We start from the raw sequence: 24,864 nt of genomic DNA, 5'->3' as shown, positions 1-24,864 counted from the left end.
GGATGTACTAGAGTTTGTAGACTGTGGCTGTAACAGTTTCCTGTTTCTATTTCAGGATGTACTAGAGTTTGTAGACTGTGACTGTAACAGTTTCCTGTTTCTATTTCAGGATGTACTAGAGTTTGTAGACTGTGACTGTAACAGTTTCCTGTTTCTATTTCAGGATGTACTAGAGTTTGTAGACTGTGACTGTAACAGTTTCCTGTTTCTATTTCAGGATGTACTAGAGTTTGTAGACTGTGGCTGTAACAGTTTCCTGTTTCTATTTCAGGATGTACTAGAGTTTGTAGACTGTGACTGTAACAGTTTCCTGTTTCTATTTCAGGATGTACTAGAGTTTGTAGACTGTGACTGTAACAGAAACAGGTGACTGTAACAGTTTCCTGTTTGTATTTCAGGATGTACTAGAGTTTGTAGACTGTGACTGTAACAGTTTCCTGTTTGTATTTCAGGATGTACAAGAGTTTGTAGACTGTGACTGTAACAGTTTCCTGTTTCTATTTCAGGATGTACTAGAGTTTGTAGACTGTGGCTGTAACAGTTTCCTGTTTCTATTTCAGGATGTATTAGAGTTTGTAGACTGTGGCTGTAACAGTTTCCTGTTTCTATTTCAGGATGTACTAGAGTTTGTAGACTGTGACTGTAACAGTTTCCTGTTTGTATTTCAGGATGTACTAGAGTTTGTAGACTGTGGCTGTAACAGTTTCCTGTTTCTATTTCAGGATGTACTAGAGTTTGTAGACTGTGGTTGTAACGGTTTCCTTAGTAACATCTGGTTGTAACGGTTTCCTTAGTAACATCTGTTTGGTGATCGCCTTCTACAACGATACATTCCTAAATAAACATCAGGAAGAGTAAGTATATACATACACTGTCTTCCTTTCAGTACACTGTATAGTTACTAATAACATGCAGATCCATCCTAATTTGTGAAATTTAATACCTTGTTAAATGATCAAAATCATTGTTTCACATATTATAGTCTGTGGTAAGAATGACGCTTTGTAAGACTACAAATATAATGTGTGAAAATAAACCCCAGGGAATGAGTTCCTAACAGTAAATCGTGATATTTTACACTCATGAAATTTTACAACTATCACAGTAATCCTACCTTCTTGCTCCTCATACCTATTATGAATTACCATCTATTGAGAAACAAGCCTCAAACATTCCAGACTAACAGTGATGTGAATCTGAAGCCTAATCTCGACCGTTGAGTGGATGTTTTACCCCAAAAAACATCCATTCCTATCTGCACAATAACTGGTCTTATGTTTGTAGTTTAATATCGGTTTTTATATTTTCAGTGACAACACAGACGCCATGGCATTGAAGAAATTGGTACATTTTGTCAATGAGCTAATGGAGAAATATTTTAACTATGTTCAGAGAAGAGTCCAGCTTGAGGTTGGTTTTTCTCATGACTTCTGTGAGAACTTGAGTTTTGTTTGTCCCATGACTTCTGTGAAAACTTGAGTTTTGTTTGTCTCATGACTTCAGTGAGAACTTGAGTTTTGTTTATCTTATGACTTCTGTGAGAAGTTGAGTTTTGCTTTTCTCATGACTTCTGTGAGAACTTAAGTTTTGTTTTTCTCATGACTTCTGTGAGAACTTGAGTTTTGTTTGTCCCATGACTTCTGTGAGAACTTGAGTTTTGTGTGTCTCATGGCTTCTGTGAGAACTTGAGTTTTGCTGCTTGTTATTAACAGTGAACAATATTAAGATGCAGTCTATGTAAAGTATCTTTGATCTTTTGTTTATATCTCAAAAAGCACACAAAGTTAGTTGTATATAATAAGCTGATGTTTAGTGATGTATTGATGCTATGTAATTCAGAAGGAGACAGGAGACAATACGATCCTGGTTCGAGCCTTGGATAGGTTCCACAGACGACTTCAGGCCATGAACAAGCTTCTACCGGATACAGATTTCTCCAGGTAACAAGCTTCTACCAGATACAGATTTCTCCAGGTAACAAGCTTCTACCAGATACAGATTTCACCAGGTAACAAAATCTACCAGATACAGATTTCTCCAGGTAACAAAATCTACCAGATACAGATTTCTCCAGGTAACAAAATCTACCAGATACAGATTTCTCCAGGTAACAAAATCTACCAGATACAGATTTCTCCAGGTAACAAAATCTACCAGATACAGATTTCTCCATGGTAACAAAATCTACCAGATACAGATTTCTCCAGGTAACAAAAATCTACCAGATACAGATTTCTCCAGGTAACAAAATCTACCAGATACAGATTTCTCCAGGTAAACAAAATCTAAGATACAGATTCAAAATAGGTACAGAATTACCAGATACAGGTATTCTCCAGGTAACAAAATCTACAGGCAGGCTCAGATTTCTCCAGGATAAATAAAATTCAACCAGATACAGATTTCTCCAGGTAAACAAAGACTAACGAATGGACCAGTAAACAACAGACCTATGGGGTAGACAATAGACCCAGGTAGCCAGATGGCCTAGGGAGGTAAAAAATAGACAGGCCTCGGGGTAAACAATCAGACAGAGCCTAACAAAAACAACAGGCCTAGAATCACAGGCCTAGGGGTAAACAATAGACAGGCCTAGGGAGTAAACAATAGACAGGCCTATGGTAAACAAACAGACAGGCCTAGGGGTAAACAATAGGGGTACAGAGCCTAGGGGTAAACAATAGACAGCAGGCCTAGGGGTAAACAATAGACAGGCCTAGGGGTAAACAATAGACAGGCCTAGGGGTAAACAATAGACAGGCCTAGGGGTAAACAATAGACAGGCCTAGGGGTAAACAATAGACAGGCCTAGGGGTAAACAATAGACAGGCCTAGGGGTAAACAATAGACAGGCCTAGGGGTAAACAATAGACAGGCCTAGGGGTAAACAATAGACAGGCCTAGGGGTAAACAAACAATAGACAGGCCTAGGGGGAGTAAACAATAGACAGGCCTAGGGGTAAACAAATAGACAGGCCTAGGGGTAAAAACAATAGACAGGCCTAAGGGGTAAACAATAGACAGGCCTAGGGTAAACAATAGACAGGGGTAAACAATAGGGGGGTAAACAATAGACAGGCCTAGGGGTAAAACAATAGACAGGCCTAGGGGTAAACAATAGACAGGCCTAGGGGTAAACAAATAGACAGGGCCTAGGGGGTAAACAATAGACAGGCCTAACAGGGGTAAAACAATAGACAGGCCAATAGGGGTAGGGGTAAACAATAGACAGGCCTAGGGGTAGTAAAACAATAGACAGGCCTAGGGGTAAACAATAGACAGGCCTAGGGGTAAACAATAGACAGGCCTAGGGGTAAACAATAGACAGCATAGGGGTAAAACAATAGACAGACCTAGGGGTAAACAATAGACAGGCCTAGGGGTAAACAATAGACAGGCCAATAGGGGTAAACAATATACACAGGGGTAAACTAGGGTATAAAACAATAGACAGGCCTAGGGGTAAACAATAGACAGGCCTAGGGGTAAACAATAGACAGGCCTAGGGGTAAACAAAAAGACAGGCCTAGGGGTAAACAATAGACAGCCTTAGGGTTAAACAAAAGACAGGCCTAGGGGTAAACAATAGACAGGCCTAGGGGTAAACAATAGACAGGCCTAGGGGTAAACAATAGACAGGTCTAGGGGTAAACAACAGGCCCGAGAGGGGTAAGACAGACCTAGGGGTAAACAATAAACAATTAGGGTAAAACAATAGACATGCCTAGGGGTAAACAATAGACAGGCCTAGGGGGTAAACAATAGACAGGCCTAGGGGTAAACAATAGACAGGCCTAGGGGTAAACAAATAGACAGGTATAGGGGTAAACAATTTGAGGACAGGGGGTAAACAATAGACAGGGCCTAGGGTAAACAATAGACAGGCCTAGGGGTAAACAATAGACAGGCCTAGGGGGTAAACAATAGAAACAGGGCCTAGGGGTAAAACAATAGACAGGCCCTAGGGGTAAACAATAGACAGGCCTAGGGGTAAACAATAGACAGGCCTAGGGGTAAACAATAGACAGGCCTAGGGGTAAACAATAGACAGGCCTAGGGGTAAACAATAGACAGGCCTAGGGGTAAACAATAGACAGGCCTAGGGGTAAACAATAGACAGGCCTAGGGGTAAACAATAGACAGGCCTAGGGGTAAACAATAGACAGGCCTAGGGGTAAACAATAGACAGGCCTAGGGGTAAACAATAGACAGGCCTAGGGGTAAACAATAGACAGGCCTAGGGGTAAACAATAGACAGGCCTAGGGGTAAACAATAGACAGGCCTAGGGGTAAACAATAGACAGGCCTAGGGGTAAACAATAGACAGGCCTAGGGGTAAACAATAGACAGGCCTAGGAGTAAACAATAGACAGGCCTAGGGGTAAACAATAGACAGGCCTAGGGTAAAACAGGGGTAAACAATAGACAGGCCTAGGGGTAAAACAATAGACAGGCCTAGGGGGTAAAACAATAGACAGGTCATAGGGGTAAACAATAGACAGGCTAAGGGTATAGGGGTAAACAATAGACAGGCCTAGGGGTAAACAATAGACAGGCCTAGGGGTAAACAATAGGGGTAAACAGACAGGCCTAGGGGTAAACAATAGACAGGCCTAGGGGTAAACAGTAGACAGACAAAGGGGGTAAACAATAGACAGGTCTAGGGGTAAACAATAGACAGACCTAGGAGGGTAAAACAATAGACAGGCCTAGGGGGTAAACAATAGACAGGCCTAGGGGTAAACAATAGACACAGGGGTAAACCTAGGGGTAAACAATAGACAGGCCTAGGGGTAAACAATAGACAGGCCTAGAGGTAGGGTAGGGGTAAACAATAGACAGGGGGTAAACAATAGACAGGGGGTAAACAATAGACAGACCTAAGACAGGCCTAGGGGTAAACAATAGACAGGCCTAGGGGTAAACAATAGACAGGCCTAGGGGTAAACAATAGACAGGCCTAGGGGTAAACAATAGACATGTCTAGGGGTAAACAATAGACAGACTTAGGGGTAAACAATAGACAGGCCTAGGGGTAAACAATAGACAGGCCTAGGGGTAAACAATAGACAGGCCTAGGGGTAAACAATAGACAGGCCTAGGGGTAAACAATAGACAGGCCTAGGGGTAAACAATAGACAGGCCTAGGGGTAAACAATAGACAGGCCTAGGGGTAAACAATAGACAGGCCTAGGGGTAAACAATAGACAGGCCTAGGGGTAAACAATAGACAGGCCTAGGGGTAAACAATAGACAGGCCTAGGGGTAAACAATAGACAGGCCTAGGGGTAAACAATAGACAGGCCTAGGGGTAAACAATAGACAGGCCTAGGGGTAAACAATAGACAGGCTTAGGGGTAAACAATAGACAGGCCTAGGGGTAAACAATAGACAGGCCTAGGGGTAAACAATAGACAGGCCTAGGGGTAAACAATAGACAGGCCTAGGGGTAAACAATAGACAGGCCTAGGGGTAAACAATAGACAGGCCTAGGGAGTAAACAATAGACAGGGGTAAACAATAGGGGTAAACAATAGACAGGCCTAGGGGTAAACAATAGACAGGTGCCTAGGGGTAAACAATAGACATAGGGACCTAGGGGTAAACAATAGGGGGTAAACAACAGACATGCCTAGGGGTAAACAATAGACAGGCCTAGGCCTTAAGGGTAAACAATAGACAGGCCTAGGGGTAAACAATAGACAGGCCTAGGGGTAAACAATAGACAGGCCTAGGGGAAAACAATAGACAGGCTAGGAGTAAACAATAGACAACAAGGCCTAGGGGTAAACAATAGACAGGCCTAGGGGTAAACAATAGACAGACCTAGGGGTAAACAATAGACAGGCCTAGGGGTAAACAATAGACAGGCCTAGGGGTAAACAATAGACAGGCCTAGGGGTTAAAACAATAGACAGGCCTAGGGGTAAACAATAGACAGGCCAATAGGGGTAAACAATAGACAGGCCTAGGGGTAAAATAGAACAGGCCTCTAGGGGACAGGCCTAGGGTGTAAACAATAGACAGGCCTAGGGGTAAACAATAGACAGGCCTAGGGGTAAACAATAGACAGGTTCCTAGGGGTAAACAATAGACAGACAGTGAGGGGGTAAACAATAATAGACAGGCCTAGGGGTAAACAATAGAATAGACAGGGACCTAGGGGGTAAAGACAATAGACAGGCCTAGGGGTAAACAAGCCCTAGACAGGACAGGCCTAGGGGGAATAAACAAATAGACAGAACAATAACAGGCCTAGGGGGTAAACAATAGACAGAGACCTAGGGGTAAACAATAGACAGGCCTAGGGGTAAACAATAGACAGGCCTACAGGGGTAAACACAATAGACAGGCCTAGGGGTAAACAATAGACAGGCCTAGGGGTAAACAATAGACAGGCCTAGGGGTAAACAATAGACAAAGACAGGCCGAATAGAAACAGATAGTAAACAACAAGCCTAGGGGTAAACAATAGACAGGCCTAGGGGTAAACAATAGACAGGGGTAACCTAGGGGTAAAACAATAGACAGGCCTAGGGGTAAACAATAGACAGACCTAGGGGTAAACAATAGACAGGCCTAGGGGTAAACAATAGACAGGCCTAGGGGTAAACAATAGACAGACTTAGGGGTAAACAATAGACAGGCCTAGGGGTAAACAATAGACAGGCCTAGGGGTAAACAATAGACAGGCCTAGGGGTAAACAATAGACAGGCCTAGGGGTAAACAATAGACAGGCCTAGGGGTAAACAATAGACAGGCCTAGGGGTAAACAATAGACAGGTCTAGGGGTAAACAATAGACAGGCCTAGGGGTAAACAATAGACAGGCCTAGGGGTAAACAATAGACAGACATGCCTAGGGGTAAAACAATAGACAGGGGGTTAACAAGGGTAAACAATAGACAGGGTGTAAACTAGGGGTAAACAATAGACAGGCCTAGGGGGTAAACAATAGACAGGCAATAGAGGTAGGAGGGTACAATAGACAGACTTAGGGGTAAACAATAGACATGCCTAGGGGTAAACAGTAGACAGGCTTAGGGGTAAACAATAGACAGGCCTAGGGGTAAACAATAGACAGGCCTAGGGGTAAACAATAGACAGGCCTAGGGGTAAACAATAGACAGGCTTAGGGGTAAACAATAGACAGGCCTAGGGGTAAACAATAGACAGGCCTAGGGGTAAACAATAGACAGGCCTTAGGGGTAAACAATAGACAAACAGGCCTAGGGGTAAACAATAGACAAGCCTTAGGGGTAAACAATAACAGACCTACAGGCCTATATACAGGCCTAGGGGTAAACAATAGACAGTCCTAGGGGTAAACAATAGACAGGCCTAGGGGTAAACAATAGACAGACCTAGGGGTAAACAATAGACAGGCCTAGGGGTAAACAATAGACAGGCCTAGGGGTAAACAATAGACAGGCCTAGGGGTAAACAATAGACAGGCCTAGGGGTAAACAATAGACAGGCCTAGGGGTAAACAATAGACAGGCCTAGGGGTAAACAATAGACAGGCCTAGGGGTAAACAATAGACAGGCCTAGGGGTAAACAATAGACAGGCCTAGGGGTAAACAATAGACAGGCCTAGGGGTAAACAATAGACAGGCCTAGGGGTAAACAATAGACATAAGGGTAAACAATAGACAGGCCTAGGGGTAAACAATAGACAGGCCTAGGGGTAAACAATAGACAGACCTAGGGTAACATAAGACAATAGACAATAGGCCAATAGGGGGTAAAACAATAGACAGGCCTAGGGGTAAACAATAGACAGGCCTAGGGGTAAACAATAGACAGGCCTAGGGGTAAACAATAGACAGGCCTAGGGGTAAACAATAGACAGGCCTAGGGGTAAACAATAGACAGGCCTAGGGGTAAACAATAGACAGACTAAGGGGTAAACAATAGACAGATAGGGGGTAACAGACCTAGGGGTAAACAATAGACAAGGCCTAGGGGTAAACAATAGAAGGCCTAGGGGTACAGGGCCTAGGGGTAAACAATAGACAGGCCATAGGGGTAAACAAGACAGACAGGGCTAAAACAATAGGCCTGAGGTAAACAATAGACAAGGACAAGGCCTAGGGGTAAAATAGACAATAGACAGGCCTAGGGGTAAACAATAGACAGGGCCTAGGGGACAAGGGGTAACAATAGACAGGCCTAGGGGTAAACAATAATAGACAGGTAAAACCTAGGGGGTAAACAATAGACAGGCCTAGGGGTAAACAATAGACAGGCCTAAGGGTAAACAATAGACAGGCCTAGGGGTAAACAATAGACAGGGCCAATAGACAGCCTAGTAAACAATAATAGGGGTGTAAAACAATAGACAGGCCTAGGGGTAAACAATAGACAGGCCTAGGGGTAAACAATAGACAGGGTAAAACAATAGACATAGGGGTAAACAATAGACAGGCCTAGGGGTAAACAATAGGGCCTAGGTGTAAACAATAGACAGAGAAACAATAGAGGTGGTAACACAATAGACAATAGGCCTAGGGGTAAACAATAGACAGGCCTAGGGGTAAACAATAGACAGGCCTAGGGGTAAACAATAGACAGGCCTAGGGGTAAACAATAGACAGGCCTAGGGGTAAACAATAGACAGGCCTAGGGGTAAACAATAGACAGGCCTAGGGGTAAACAATAGACATAAGGTGTAAACAATAGACAGGCCTAGGGGTAAACAATAGACAGGCCTAGGGGTAAACAATAGACAGGCCTAGGGGTAAACAATAGACAGGCCTAGGGGTAAACAATAGACAGGCTAGAGGGTAAACAATAGAACAGGTCTAGGGTTTTAAACAATAGGGTAAAGGCTAAACAATAGACAGGCCTAGGGGTAAACAAATAGACAGGCCTAGGGGTAAACAATAGACAGTACAGGGAAACCCTAGGGGGTTAAACAATAGACAGGCCTAGGGGTAAAAACAATAGACAGGCCTAGGGGTAAAAGGCTTAGGAGACCAGACAGCCCTAGGGGTAAAAACAATAGACAGGCCTAGGGGTAAACAATAGACAGGCCTAGGGGTAAACAATAGACAGGCCTAGGGGTAAAACAATAGACAGGCCTAGGGGTAAACAATAGACAGGGGGTAAACAATAGACTAGGGGTAAAACAGGCTAGACAGGACCTAGGATCAAATAGGTGGGTAAACAATAGACAGACCTAGGGGTAAAACAATAGACAGGCCTAGGGGTAAACAATAGACAGGCCTAGAGGTGTAAACAATAGACAGGCCTAGGGGTAAACAATAGACAGGTTTAGGGGTAAACAATAGACATAAGGGTAAACAATAGACAGGCCTAGAGGTAAACAATAGACAGGCCTAGGGGTAAACAATAGACAGGCCAAGGTGTAAACAATAGACAGGCCTAGGGGTAAACAATAGGGTACAGGCCTAGGGGTAAACAATAGGCCAGGTGGTAAACTAGGGGTAAACAATAGACAGGCTTAGGGGGTAAACAATAGAGGGTAAACACAGACAGGAACCTTAGGGGTAAACAATAGACAGGCCTAGGGGTAAAACAAATCTAGACAGGCCTAGGGGTAAACAATAACAGGCCTTGGGGTAAACAAATGAGGCCTAGGGGTAAACAATAGACAGGCCATAGGGTAAACAACAGACAGTAAAAACAAACAACTCCTTGTTGCAAAAAACTCCAAGTGATGGCCAAACAACTATTCAACCATTGAGCGACAAAGATGCATTGTGAGATATCCAGAGTCATTTAGTAACACCAAAGCACCTAATTTAAACACACTTTAATACATTGCATACACTGCCCATCGTTGGCGAGCAACCAGCATTGCAAAACTTTGTGAAGCTGATGTTGAACTCTGCTCATTATGTATTATGACTTCACAGACCCAAAAAAGTTGAGAAATAATGCTTAAATAAAATTGATTGCTGGTTCATTGCTGTTTCAAGTGGACAGGCACTTGAGGGGGAAACTTGATGTTTCAAGAGGCTTCATTGAATTTTATACTTAAACTTACATTGGCGTTTCATTTACCAGGCACTGAAATTTTGCGGGTTAAGATTTTACCATCTTTCAGCTCTCTGCCAGGATACTTACCAGAGTTGGACATTATTTACATTTACACTGTCAGCAAAGACATAGATATCTTTGCGGGTACTGTCACACCCCTGACAGATTTATGTCTCTTTTGACTTATTTTATCTTACTTACCACTGAAAAATGAATAGCGATATCAGATTTACCACTGGTCACACTGTCTTTATGATTTACCACTTGTCAGATCTTAGATATCTTAGATTTACCACTGTCACAACTGACTTAGATGTCTTAGATTTACCACTGTCACACTGACTTAGATATCTTTATATTGTACCACTGTTCAAACTGAACTTAGATATCTTATATCCCAGATTTACACACTGTCACACTTAGATTTACCATTAGATATTATCTTAGATTTACCACTGTCACACTGACTTAGATATCTTAGATTTACCACTGTCACACTGACTTAGATATCTTAGATTTACCACTGTCACACTGACTTAGATATCTTAGATTTACCACTGTCACACTGACTTAGATATCTTTGATTTACACGCACTGTCACACTGACTTAGATTACCAACTGTTCACTTAGATTCTTACCACTGACACACTGACTTAGATTATCTTAGATGAACCTTACCACTGACACGACTGACTTAGACTGATTTACCACTGTCACCCAGAGATTAGAATATAGATTTACCACTGTCACACTGACTGATATCTTTAATTTAACACACTGTCACACGGACTTAGATCTTAGATTTACCACTGTCACACTTGACTGACTCTAGATATCCACTTCACACTGATTTACCACTTTACCACTGTCACACTGACTTAGATATCTATAGATTTACCACTGTCACACTGACCTTAGATATCTGTAGATTTATCTTACACTGTCACACTGACTTAGATATCTTAGTATTTATTTGCTCCACTGTCACACTGACTTAGATTTAACTATCACACTGAACTTAGATTTTACCACTGTCACACTGACTTAGATATCTTAGATTTACCACTGTTCACTGTCACATATTCTGACTTAGATATCCTTAGATCTTTTTACCACTGTCACACTGACTTAGATATCTTAGATTTACACTGTCACACTGACTTAGATTTTAGACATGACTTAGATTTACCACCACTGTCCACACTGACTTAGATATCTTAGATTTACCACTGTCACACTGACTTAGATATCTTAGATTTATTGTCACACTGTCACACATGTCACTGACTTAGATATCTTAGATTTATCACTTTCCACTGTCACTTAGATTTATCACTGTACTTAGATATCTTAGATTTACCACTGTCACACTGACTTAGATATCTTAGATTTACCACTGTCACACACTGACTTTTAAGTATTATCTTAGATTAGATACTGTCCACACTGATACTTAGATATCTTAGATTTACCACTGTCACACTGACTTAGATATCTTAGTCATTTAGATACCACTGTCACACTGACTTAGATATCTTAGATTTAATTTTTTCTACCACTGTCACACTGACTTAGATATCTTAGATTTACCACTGTCACTCTGACTGTATCTTAGATTTACCACTGATCTTAGATATCTTAGAGATTTACCACTGTCACACTGACTTAGATATCTTAGATTTACCACTGTCACACTGACTTAGATATCTTAGATTTACCACTGTCACACTGACTTAGATATACTTAGATTTAAAATCTGTCAAATGTACCACTGTCACACTGACTTAGATATCTTAGATTTACCACTGTCACACTGACTTAGATATCTTAGATTTACCACTGTCACACTGACTTTCAGATATCTTAGATTTACCACTGTCACACTGACTTAGATATCTTAGATTTACCACTGTCACACTGACTAAGATATCTTAGATTTTTACCACTGGTCACTGACAGATTTACCAACTGTCGAAAAAACACTGACTTAGATATCTTAGATTTACACTGTCGACACTGACTTAGACTGACTTAGATATCTTAGATTTACCACTGTCACACTGACTTAGATATCTTAGATTTACCACTGTCACACTGACTTAGATATCTTAGATTTACCACTGTCACACTGACTTAGATATCTTAGATTTACCACTGTCACACTGACTTAGATATCTTAGATTTACCACTGTCACACTGACTTAGATATCTTAGATTTACCACTGTCACACTGACTTAGATATCTTAGATTTACCACTGTCACACTGACTTAGATATCTGAACAGATTTACCACTGTCACACTGACTTAGATATATTTACTTAGATTTACCACTGTCAACACTGACTTAGATATAGAATTTATCTCTAGATTTACCACTGTCACGTACACCTGACTTAGATATCTTAGATTTACCACTGTCACACTGACTTACCACGTAGATATCTTAGATTTACCAATGTCACACTGTCACACTGACTTCGATATCTTAGATTTTACCACTGTCCACACTGACTTAGATATCTTAGATTTACCACTGTCACACTGACTTAGATATCTTAGATTTACCACTGTCACACTGACTTAGATATCTTAGATTTACCACTGTCACTCTGACTTAGATATCTTAGATTTACCACTGTCACACTGACACTCGTCCAATATCTTTAGATTTACCACTGTCACACTGACTTGATATTTCTAGATTTACCACTATCACGAATGAATTTAGATTATACCAGATATGTCACTGTCACTCCTGACTTAGATATCTTAGATTTACCACTGTCAGACTGACTTAGATATCTTAGATTTACCACTGTCACACTGACTTAGATATCTTAGATTTACCACTGTCACACTGACTTAGATATCTTAGATTTACCACTGTCACACTGACTTAGATATCTTAGATTTACCACTGTCACACTGACTTAGATATCTTAGATTTACCACTGTCACACTGACTTAGATATCTTAGATTTACCACTGTCACACTGACACACTGACTTAGATATCTTAGATTTACCACTGTCACACTGACTTAGATATCTTAGATTTACCACTGTCACACTGACTTAGATATCTTAGATTTACCACTGTCACACTGACTTAGATATCTTAGATTTACCACTGTCACACTGACTTAGATATCTTAGATTTACCACTGTCACACTGACTTAGATATCTTAGATTTACCACTGTCACACTGACTAAGATATCTTAGATTTACCACTGTCACTCAACTCTTTAGATTTACCACTGTCACCCTGACTTAGATATCTAAGATTACCAGATGTACACTGACTGATCCCACTGTCACACTGACTTAGATATCTTAGATTTACCACTGTCACACTGACTTAGATTTACCACTGTCACACTGACTTAGATATCTTAGATTTACCACTGTCACACTGACTTAGATATCTTAGATTTACCACTGTCACACTGACTTAGATATCTTAGATTTACCACTGTCACACTGACTTAGATATCTTAGATTTACCACTGTCACACTGACTTAGATATCTTAGATTTACCACTGTCACACTGACTTAGATATCTTAGATTTACCACTGTCACACTGACTTAGATATCTTAGATTTACCACTGTCACACTGACTTAGATTTACCACTGTCACACTGACTTAGATTTACCACTGTCACACTGACTTAGATATCTTAGATTTACCACTGTCACACTGACTTAGATATCTTAGATTTACCACTGTCACACTGACTTAGATATCTTAGATTTACCACTGTCACACTGACTTAGATATCTTAGATTTATCACTGTCACACTGACTTAGATATCTTAGATTTACCACTGTCACACTGACTTAGATATCTTAGATTTACCACTGTCACACTGACTTAGATATCTTAGATTTACCACTGTCACACTGACTTAGATATCTTAGATTTACCACTGTCACACTGACTTAGATATCTTAGATTTACCACTGTCACACTGACTTAGATATCTTAGATTTACCACTGTCACACTGACTTAGATATCTTAGATATCTTAGATTTACCACTGTCACACTGACTTAGATATCTTATATTTTTCCACCACTGACGTCACACAGCACACTGACTTAGATATCTTAGATTTACCACTGTCTTACACTGACTTAATTACCACTCTTTAGATTTACCACTGTCACCACTGACTTAGATATCTTAGATTTACCACTGTCACACAGAACTTAGATCTTACTTGTCACACTGACTTAGATTTACCACTGTCACACTGACTTAGATATCTTAGATTTTCCTCTGTCACACGACTTAGATGATATCTGTAGATTACTTACCACTGTCACATTTGACTGTACATGATCTTTAGATTTTACTGTCACACTGACTTACATTGACTTAGATATCTTAGATTTACCACTGTCACAGACTGACTTAGATATCTTAGATTTACCACTGTGTACTACACTGACTTAGATTTACACTGTATTCTTAGATTTACCACTGTCACACTGACTTAGATATCTTAGATTTACCACTGTCAACCACTGAGATCTCCACACTGACTTAGATATCTTAGATTTACCACTGTCAGACTGACTTAATATCAGATTTACCACTGACTTAGATATCTTAGATTTACCACTGTCACACTGACTTAGATAACTTAGATTTACCACTGTCAGACAGACTTAGATATTTTAGATTTACCACAAGTCACACTGACTTAGATTTATCTTAGATTTACCACTGTCACACTCGTCGTTAGATAATCTTTGGATTTACCACTGTCACACTGACTTTAGATATCTTAGATTTACCACTGTCACACTGTACACACTTAGATTTACCCACTGTCACATGACTTATATCTTAGATTTATCACTGTGATTTAGATGTCTTACAATGACTTACATAGACTAGATTTACCACTGTCCCACGACTGAATTAGATATCTTAGATTTATACCACTGTCACACTTAGATATCTTAGATTTACCACTGTCTGAATTTACCACGGTTCACACTGACTTAGATAACTATCTTAGATTTACCACCACTGTCACTCTGACTTAGATATCTTAGATTACCAATTCACCACTGTCACACTGACTTAGTATATCTTAGATTTTACCATACTGATCACACTGACTTAGATATCTTAGATTTACCACTGTCACACTGACTTAGATATCTTAGATTTACACTGTCACTGACTGAATTAGATACTTAGATATCTTAGATTTACCAAATCTTAGTTTACACTGATCACACTGACTTAGATATCTTAGATTTACCACAGTCACACTTAGAATATCTTATGAATATCTTAGATTTAACTTACTGTCACATGACTTAGATATTTAAGATTTACACGGTCCACACTGACTTAGATATCTTAGATTTACCACTGTCACACTGACTTAGATATCTTAGATTTACCACTGTCACACTGACTTAGATATCTTAGATTTACCACTGTCACACTGACTTAGATATCTTAGATTTACCACTGTCACACTGACTTAGATATCTTAGATTTACCACTGTCACACTGACTTAGATATCTTAGATTTACCACTGTCACACTGACTTAGATATCTTAGATTTACCACTGTCACACTGACTTAGATATCTTAGATTTACCACTGTCACACTGACTTAGATATCTTAGATTTACCACTGTCACACTGACTTAGATATCTTAGATTTACCACTGACAACACTGATAATCACACCACTGACACTAGATATCTTAGATTTACCACTGTCACACTGACTATTAAATATCTTAGATTTACCACTGTCACACTGACTATAGATATCTTAAGATTTACCACTGTCACACTGACTTAGATATCATTAGATTTTACCACTGGTCAACAGACTGACTTAGATTTAAGTGTATCTTAGATTTACCCACTGTCACACTGACTTAGATATCTTAGATTTAAGCCACTGACACACTGACTTAGGAATATCTATAGATTTACCACTGTCACACTGACTTAGATATCTTAGATTTACCACTGTCACTGACTTAAGATATCTAACATTTACACCACCACACTGACTTAGATATCTTAGATTTACCACTGTCACACTGTCCTTGATACTTAAATTTATCACTGTAGATGACTTCCACTTAGATCACACTGTCACTCTACTTAGATATCTTAGATTTAACCACTGTCACAACTTAGACTAAGATTGTCTTACCGATTTAATCACTGTCACACTGACTTTAGATATCTTAGATTTACCACTGTCACACTATGACTTAGATATTCACTTACTTAGATTAACCACTGTCACACTGACTTAGATATCTTAGATTTCTACCACTGTCACACTGACTTAGAGATAGATTTATCTTAGATTATTACCATTGTCTCACTGTCACATCTGAGATTTACTACTAGGATATCTTAGATTTACCACTGTCACACTGACTTAGATATCTTAGATTTTACCACTGTCACACTGACTTAATAAGGATATCTTAGAATTTACCACTGTCACACTAGACACACTGACTAGATATCTTAGATTTACCACTGACACAATGACCATAGCATTTACTTAGATATCTATAGATTTACCACTGTCACTGTCACAATATCTGACTTTAGATATCTGACGATTAGATAATCTTAGATACCACTGTCACACTGACTGATAGATATCTTAGATTTACCACTGTCACACTGACTTAGATATCTTAGATTTATCATGTCACTGTCAGACTGACTTTGATATCTTAGATTTATGTCACTCTGACTTAGATATCTATAAGATTTACACTGTCACACTGACTTAGATATCTTAGATTTACCACTGTCACACTGACTTAGAATATCTTAGATTTACCACTTGTCACACCTGACTTTAGATATCTTAGATTACCACTGTCACACTGACTTAGATATCTTCAGATTTACCTGTCACACTGGTCTTTTACACTCGCTGACTAAGATATCTTAGATTTACCACTGTCACACTGACTTAGATATCTTAGATTTACCACTGTCACACTGACGACACGGACTTACGATATCTTAGATTATTACCACTGTCACACTGACTTAGATTCCAACCTTAGATTTTTTATCCACTGTCACACTGACTAGACTTAGATACCACTGACACCACTTTAGATATCTAAGATTTACCACTGACTCACACTGACTTAGACTAGATATCTTAGATTTACCACTACACACTGACTGTCACATCTGACTTAGATATCTGTAGAATTTACCACTGTCACACTGACTAAGATATCTTAGATTACCACTGTCACACTGACATATCTTAGATTTATCCCCTGTCACACTGACTTAGATATCTTAGATTTACCACTGTCACACTGACACACTGACTTAGATATCTTAGATTTACCACTGTCACACTGACTAAGATATCTTAGATTTACCCACTGTCACACTGACTTAGATACTTTAAGATTTACCACTGACACACTGACTTAGATATCTTAGATTTACCACTATCACACACTGATATATTACGATATCTTAGATTTTGTACCATTATTGCCCTGACTTTTTTTTTACCCAGATTGTCTGACAGACATAAGACAAAACCTTGCCGCACCACGTTTGGTTGGAAAACAGGAGAGTTCGGCCCAGCTATCAGACTTGCTCCATTCCACTTGCTGCTCCAGTCAACCACTATACCTGGAACAGATCAACTTCCGTCCTCGGAAATCTCCAGGGCTATCCAGAGATAAGTCTCACACATATATAGAGACAGTTGACGTCCTATGAAACTGCTGTCACCAATGTTAGATAATGTGTTAGGTGAACAGGGGATATCTATACACCTTTGTTTTATGTCCGTTCATGCGTCAATACAGATTGGCTGTCCAGTACTAGTCATACACCATACAGATTTGTCTGTCCAGTACTAGTCATACACACCATACAGATTGGCTCTGTTCCAGTACTAGTCATACACCATACAGTTGTCTGTCCAGTACTTGTCACATACACCATACAGATTGGCTGTCCCAGTAACTAGTATAACACCCATACAGATTGTCTGTCAGTTACTAGTCCCATCACACACATACAGATTGTCTGTTCAGTACTGAGTCATACACCATGTCCTCAGTACTAGTCATACACCATACAGATTGTCTTGTCCAGTACTAGTCATACACCATACAGATTGTGCTGTCCAGTATAGTACTAGTCATAAACATACACCATACAGTTTGTCATTCAGTTACACCATGAAGTCTGTCCAGTACTAGTCATATCACCATACAGATTGTCTGTTCCAGTACTAGTAATTACAACCATACTGATTGTCTGTCCAGTAGTACTAGTATTACACATACAGATTGTCACTGTCCATACTAGTCACTACACATACGAGATTGTCTGTCCAGTACTAGTCATACACCATACAGATTGGATGTCCAGTACTAGTCATACACCATACAGATTGTCTGTCCAGGTACTAGTCATACACATACAGTTTGTCTGTCCAGTACCCCCTGTATCTAGTCATACACCATACAGATTGGCTGTCCAGTACTAGTCATTACACCATACTAGATTGTCTGTCCAGTAATTAGTCATACACCATACAGATTGTCTGTTCATGTCACTAGTCATACACATACAGATTGGTCTGTCCTTAGTACTAGTCATACACCATACAGATTGGTCTGTTCAAGTACTAGTCATATCACCATACAGATTGTCTGTTCCAGTACTAGTCATACACCATACAGATTGTCTGTCCAGTACTAGTCATACACCATACAGATTGTCTGTCCAGGTACTAGTCATACACCATACAGTTTGTCTGTTCAGTACTAAGTTCATACACCATACAGATTGGCTGTCCAGTACTAGTCATACACCATACAGATTGTCTGTCCAGTACTAGTCATACACCATACAGTTTGTCTGTCCAGTACTATGTCCATACACCATAACAGATTGTCTGTCCAGTACTAGTCATCACACCATACAGATTTGCTGTCCAGTACTAGTCATACACCATACATACAGATTGTCTGTCCAGTACTAGTCATACACCATACAGATTGTCTGTCCAGTACTAGTCATACACCATACAGATTGTCTGTCCAGTACTAGTCATACACCATACAGATTGGCTGTCCAGTACTAGTCATACGCCATACAGATTTCTGTCCGTACTAGTCACCATACAGATTGGCTGTTCCAGTACTAAACATACAGTACTAGTCATACACCATACAGATTGGTCTTTTCAGTACTGTCCAGTACTAGTCATACACCATACAGATTGTTCTGTCCAGTACTAGTCATACACCATACAGATTAGTCTGTCCAGTACTAGTCATACACCATACAGATTGTCTGTTCAGTACTAGTCATACACACCATACAGATTGTCTGTTCAGTACTAGTCATACACCATACAGATTGTCTGTCCAGTACTAGTCATACACCATACAGATTGTCTGTTCAGTACTTAGTCATACACCATACAGATTGTCTGTTCAGTACTAGTCATACACCATACAGATAGCTGTCCAGTACTAGTCATACACCATACAGATTTGCTGTCCAGTACTAGTAATACACCATACAGATTGGCTGTTCAGTACTAGTCATACACCATACAGATTGTCTGTCAAGTACTAGTCATACACCATACAGTTTGTCTGTCCAGTACTAGTCATACACCATACAGATTGGCTGTCCAGTACTAGTCATACACCATACAGTATTAGTCCTGTCCATACTAGTCATACACATACAGATTGTCTGTCCAGTACTAGTCATACACCCCATACAGGATTGGCTGTCCAGTACTAGTCGATACACCATACAGATTGTCTGTCAGTACTAGTCATACACCATACAGATTGTCTGTCCAGTAACTAGTCACTTCATACACCATACAGATTGTCTGTCAGTACTAGTATACACCATACATATTGTTGTCCAGTAGTACATACACCATACCAGATTGTCTGTCCAGTACTAGTCATACACCATACAGATTGTCTGTTCAGTACTAGTCATACACCATACAGATTGGCTGTCCAGTACAAAATAGTCATACACACAGTTCATACAGATTGTCTGTCCAGTACTAGTCATACACCATACAGATTGTCTGTCCAGTACTAGTCATACACCATACAGATTGGCTGTCCAGTACTAGTCATACACCATACAGTTTGTCTGTTCAGTACTAGTCATACACCATACAGTTTGTCTGTCCAGTACTAGTCATACACCATACAGATTGTCTGTCCAGTACTAGTCATACACCATACAGATTGTCTGTCCAGTACTAGTCATACACCATACAGTTTGTCTGTCCAGTACTAGTCATACACCATACAGTTTGTCTGTCCAGTTACTAGTCCCACATACAGTATTGTCTGTTCAGTACTAGTCATACACCATACAGATTGTCTGTTCCAGTACTATCATAATACACACATACAGATTGGTCTGTCCAGTACTAGTCAGTCATACACCATACAGTTTGTCTGTCCAGTACTAGTCATACACCATACAGATTGTCTGTCCAGTACTAGTCATACACCATACAGATTGTCCTGTCCACTCAGTACTAGTCATACACACATACAATTTGGTCATGTCCACAATACTACAGTCATTTGCTGGTCCTACTACTCATACCATACAGATTGTCTGTTCCAGTACTAGTCATACACCCATACAGATTTGTTAAGCTGTCCCAGTACTAGTCATACACCATACAGATTGTCTGTCCAGTACTAGTCATACAACCATACAGATTGTTGTCCAGTACTACATTCATTACACCATACAGATTGTCTGTCCAGTACTAGTCATACACCATACAGATTGTCTGTCCAGTACTAGTCATACACCATACAGATTTGTCTGTTCAGTACTAGTGATTGTTCATACACCATACAGATTGTCTGTCCAGTACTAGTCATACACCATACAGATTGGCTGTCCAGTACTAGTCATACACCATACAGATTGTCTGTCCAGTACTAGTCATACACCATACAGTTTGTCTGTCCAGTACTAGTCATACACCATACAGATTGTCTGTCCAGTACTAGTCATACACCATACAGATTGTCTGTCCAGTACTAGTCATACACCATACAGATTGTCTGTCCAGTACTAGTCATACACTACCATACAGATTGTCACTGTCCAGTACTAGTCATACACCATACAGATTTGTCCTGTACAGTACTAGTCTAGTCCATTACACCATACAGATTGTCTGTCCAAGTACTAGTCATACGACAATACACCATACAGGATTGTCTGTCTGTCCAAGTATAGTCATAACACCATACAGATTGTCTGTCCAGTACTAGTCATACACCATACAGATTGTCTGTTCAGTACTAGTCATACACCATACAGATTGGCTGTCCAGTACTAGTCATACACCATACAGATTGTCTGTCCAGTACTAGTCATACACCATACAGATTGTCTGTCCAGTACTAGTCATACACCATACAGATTGTCTGTCCAGTACTAGTCATACACCATACAGATTGTCTGTCCAGTACTAGTCATACACCATACAGATTGTCTGTCCAGTACTAGTCATACACCATACAGATTGTCTGTCCAGTACTAGTCATACACCATACAGATTGGCTGTCCAGTACTAGTCATACACCATACAGATTGTCTGTCCAGTACTAGTCATACACCATACAGATTGTCTGTCCAGTACTAGTCATACACCATACAGATTGTCTGTCCAGTACTAGTCATACACCATACAGATTGGCTGTCCAGTACTAGTCATACACCATACAGATTGTCTGTCCAGTACTAGTCATACACCATACAGATTGTCTGTCCAGTACTAGTCATACACCATACAGATTGTCTGTCCTACTATATCATATACACCATTCTACAGTTTGTCTGTCCAGTACTAGTCATAACACCATACAGATTGGGCTGTCCAGTACTAGTCATACACCATACAGTTTGTCTGTTCAGTACTAGTCATACACCATACAGATTGTCTGTCCAGTACTAGTCATACACCATACAGATTGGCTGTCCAGTACTAGTCATACACCATACAGATTGTCTGTCCAGTACTAGTCATACACCATACAGTTTGTCTGTCCAGTACTAGTCATACACACATACAGTTGTCTGTTCCCAGTACTAGTCATACACCATACAGATTGGCTCTCCATCAATAGTCATACACCATACAGATTGGCTGTCCAGTACTAGTCATACACCATACAGATTGCTGTCCAGTACTAGTCATACAGTTTGTCTGTCCAGTACTAGTCATACGCATACAGATTTGCTGTTAGATATTGAGATATTGCTGTTCATTTGATTAATCTTTACATGTAAAACATGTATGTTGGTTTTGTTCAAAGTACTGATAAGGATTATAAACTGTAGAATTGGAACTAATGGATACAAAGTATATGTCATTGTGAAAATTTGTGTGGTTGGATGCCACAAAGTTTGCGTTCCCCAATACATTATATCCCCCACCCCGACCTATCATGTTTCTATCCAATCTCTGCCACAGGGTCTAACTAGTTACCTTACTACAAACTGCCATGACTTGTCATAGATAACACTGATATTATCATGATTATCTTTTGATTGGTTTAGGCCTTCACAGCATCAGATATCACGTTTGCAATGAAGCCGTACTTCCGAGGGCCATTCTGTACGGATGATGTGAGAGAAGGACTAATTGTTGGCTTCCTCAACCACATCAACTCCGTATGTGAGGTATGTCTAGTCTCTCTTGGTGATGGGATTAATGTTGTATGTGAGTTACCAAACATGTGTTATTAACCATGAGTGTCATGTTATTTACCTTATTACAGGAGTTCTGTGAGAGTACAGGAGACAGGGGATCTGTACCTCCCGCCCTACTCCTCATACTGTCTAGGTTGTGTGTGGACATTAAATGTTATTTACCTTATTACAGGAGTTCTGTGAGAGTACAGGAGACAGGGGATCTGTACCTCCCGCCCTACTCCTCATACTGTCTAGGTTGTGTGTGGACATTAAATGTTATTTACCTTATTACAGGAGTTCTGTGAGAGTACAGGAGACAGGGGATCTGTACCTCCCGCCCTACTCCTCATACTGTCTAGGTTGTGTGTGGACATTAAATGTTATTTACCTTATTACAGGAGTTCTGTGAGAGTACAGGAGACAGGGGATCTGTACCTCCCGCCCTACTCCTCATACTGTCTAGGTTGTGTGTGGACATTAAATGTTATTTACCTTATTACAGGAGTTCTGTGAGAGTACAGGAGACAGAGGATCTGTACCTCCCGCCCTACTCCTCATACTGTCTAGGTTGTGTGTGGACATTAAATGTTATTTACCTTATTACAGGAGTTCTGTGAGAGTACAGGAGACAGAGGATCTGTACCTCCCGCCCTACTCCTCATACTGTCTAGGTTGTGTGTGGACATTAAATGTTATTTACCTTATTACAGGAGTTCTGTGAGAGTACAGGAGACAGAGGATCTGTACCTCCCGCCCTACTCCTCATACTGTCTAGGTTGTGTGTGGACATTAAATGTTATTTACCTTATTACAGGAGTTCTGTGAGAGTACAGGAGACAGAGGATCTGTACCTCCCGTCCCTACTCCTCATACTGTCTAGGTTGTGTGTGGACATTAAATGTTATTTACCTTATTACAGGAGTTCTGTGAGAGTACAGGAGACAGAGGATCTGTACCTCCCGCCCTACTCCTCATACTGTCTAGGTTGTGTGTGTGGACATTAAATGTTATTTACCTTATTACAGGAGTTCTGTGAGAGTACAGGAGACAGAGGATCTGTACCTCCCACCCTACTCCTCATACTGTCTAGGTTGTGTGTGGACATTAAATGTTATTTACCTTATTACAGGAGTTCTGTGAGAGTACAGGAGACAGAGGATCTGTACCTCCCACCCTACTCCTCATACTGTCTAGGTTGTGTGTGGACATTAAATGTTATTTACCTTATTACAGGAGTTCTGAGAGAGAGTACAGGAGACAGAGGATCTGTACCTCCCACCCTACTCCTCATACTGTCTAGGTTGTGTGTGGACATTAAATGTTATTTACCTTATTACAGGAGTTCTGTGAGAGTACAGGAGACAGAGGATCTGTACCTCCCACCCTACTCCTCATACTGTCTAGGTTGTGTGTGGACATTAAATGTTATTTACCTTATTACAGGAGTTCTGTGAGAGTACAGGAGACAGAGGATCTGTACCTCCCACCCTACTCCTCATACTGTCTAGGTTGTGTGTGGACATTAAATGTTATTTACCTTATTACAGGAGTTCTGTGAGAGTACAGGAGACAGAGGATCTGTACCTCCCGCCCTACTCCTCATACTGTCTAGGTTGTGTGTGGACATTAAATGTTATTTACCTTATTACAGGAGTTCTGTGAGAGTACAGGAGACAGAGGATCTGTACCTCCCGCCCTACTCCTCATACTGTCTAGGTTGTGTGTGGACATTAAATGTTATTTACCTTATTACAGGAGTTCTGTGAGAGTACAGGAGACAGAGGATCTGTACCTCCCGCCCTACTCCTCATACTGTCTAGGTTGTGTGTGGACATTAAATGTTATTTACCTTATTACAGGAGTTCTGTGAGAGTACAGGAGACAGAGGATCTGTACCTCCCGCCCTACTCCTCATACTGTCTAGGTTGTGTGTGGACATTAAATGTTATTTTACCTTATTACAGGAGTTCTGTGAGAGTACAGGAGACAGAGGATCTGTACCTCCCGCCCTACTCCTCATACTGTCTAGGTTGTGTGTGGACATTAAATGTTATTTACCTTATTACAGGAGTTCTGTGAG

General features: G+C 40.4%; 1 protein-coding gene across 1 annotated transcript in view; it reads left to right on the top strand.

Annotated features, from left to right (window-relative positions):
• The window catches only part of LOC138334644 (vacuolar protein sorting-associated protein 51 homolog), a 65,483-nt gene that overhangs the window by 20,647 nt on the left and 19,972 nt on the right, over positions 1-24,864 (top strand). Inside the window, 9 exon segments of the mRNA XM_069283281.1 lie at positions 2-328; positions 453-588; positions 767-854; positions 1,311-1,410; positions 1,840-1,940; positions 10,074-10,150; positions 17,572-17,705; positions 17,707-17,725; positions 22,648-22,772. Of these exon segments, the coding sequence (XP_069139382.1) occupies positions 2-328; positions 453-588; positions 767-854; positions 1,311-1,410; positions 1,840-1,940; positions 10,074-10,150; positions 17,572-17,705; positions 17,707-17,725; positions 22,648-22,772 (1,107 nt within the window).

Source organism: Argopecten irradians, chromosome 11, assembly GCF_041381155.1.
Source record: "Argopecten irradians isolate NY chromosome 11, Ai_NY, whole genome shotgun sequence".
In the NCBI taxonomy this organism is placed as follows: domain Eukaryota; kingdom Metazoa; phylum Mollusca; class Bivalvia; order Pectinida; family Pectinidae; genus Argopecten; species Argopecten irradians.
This window is presented reverse-complemented; position numbering and strand designations above follow the sequence as displayed.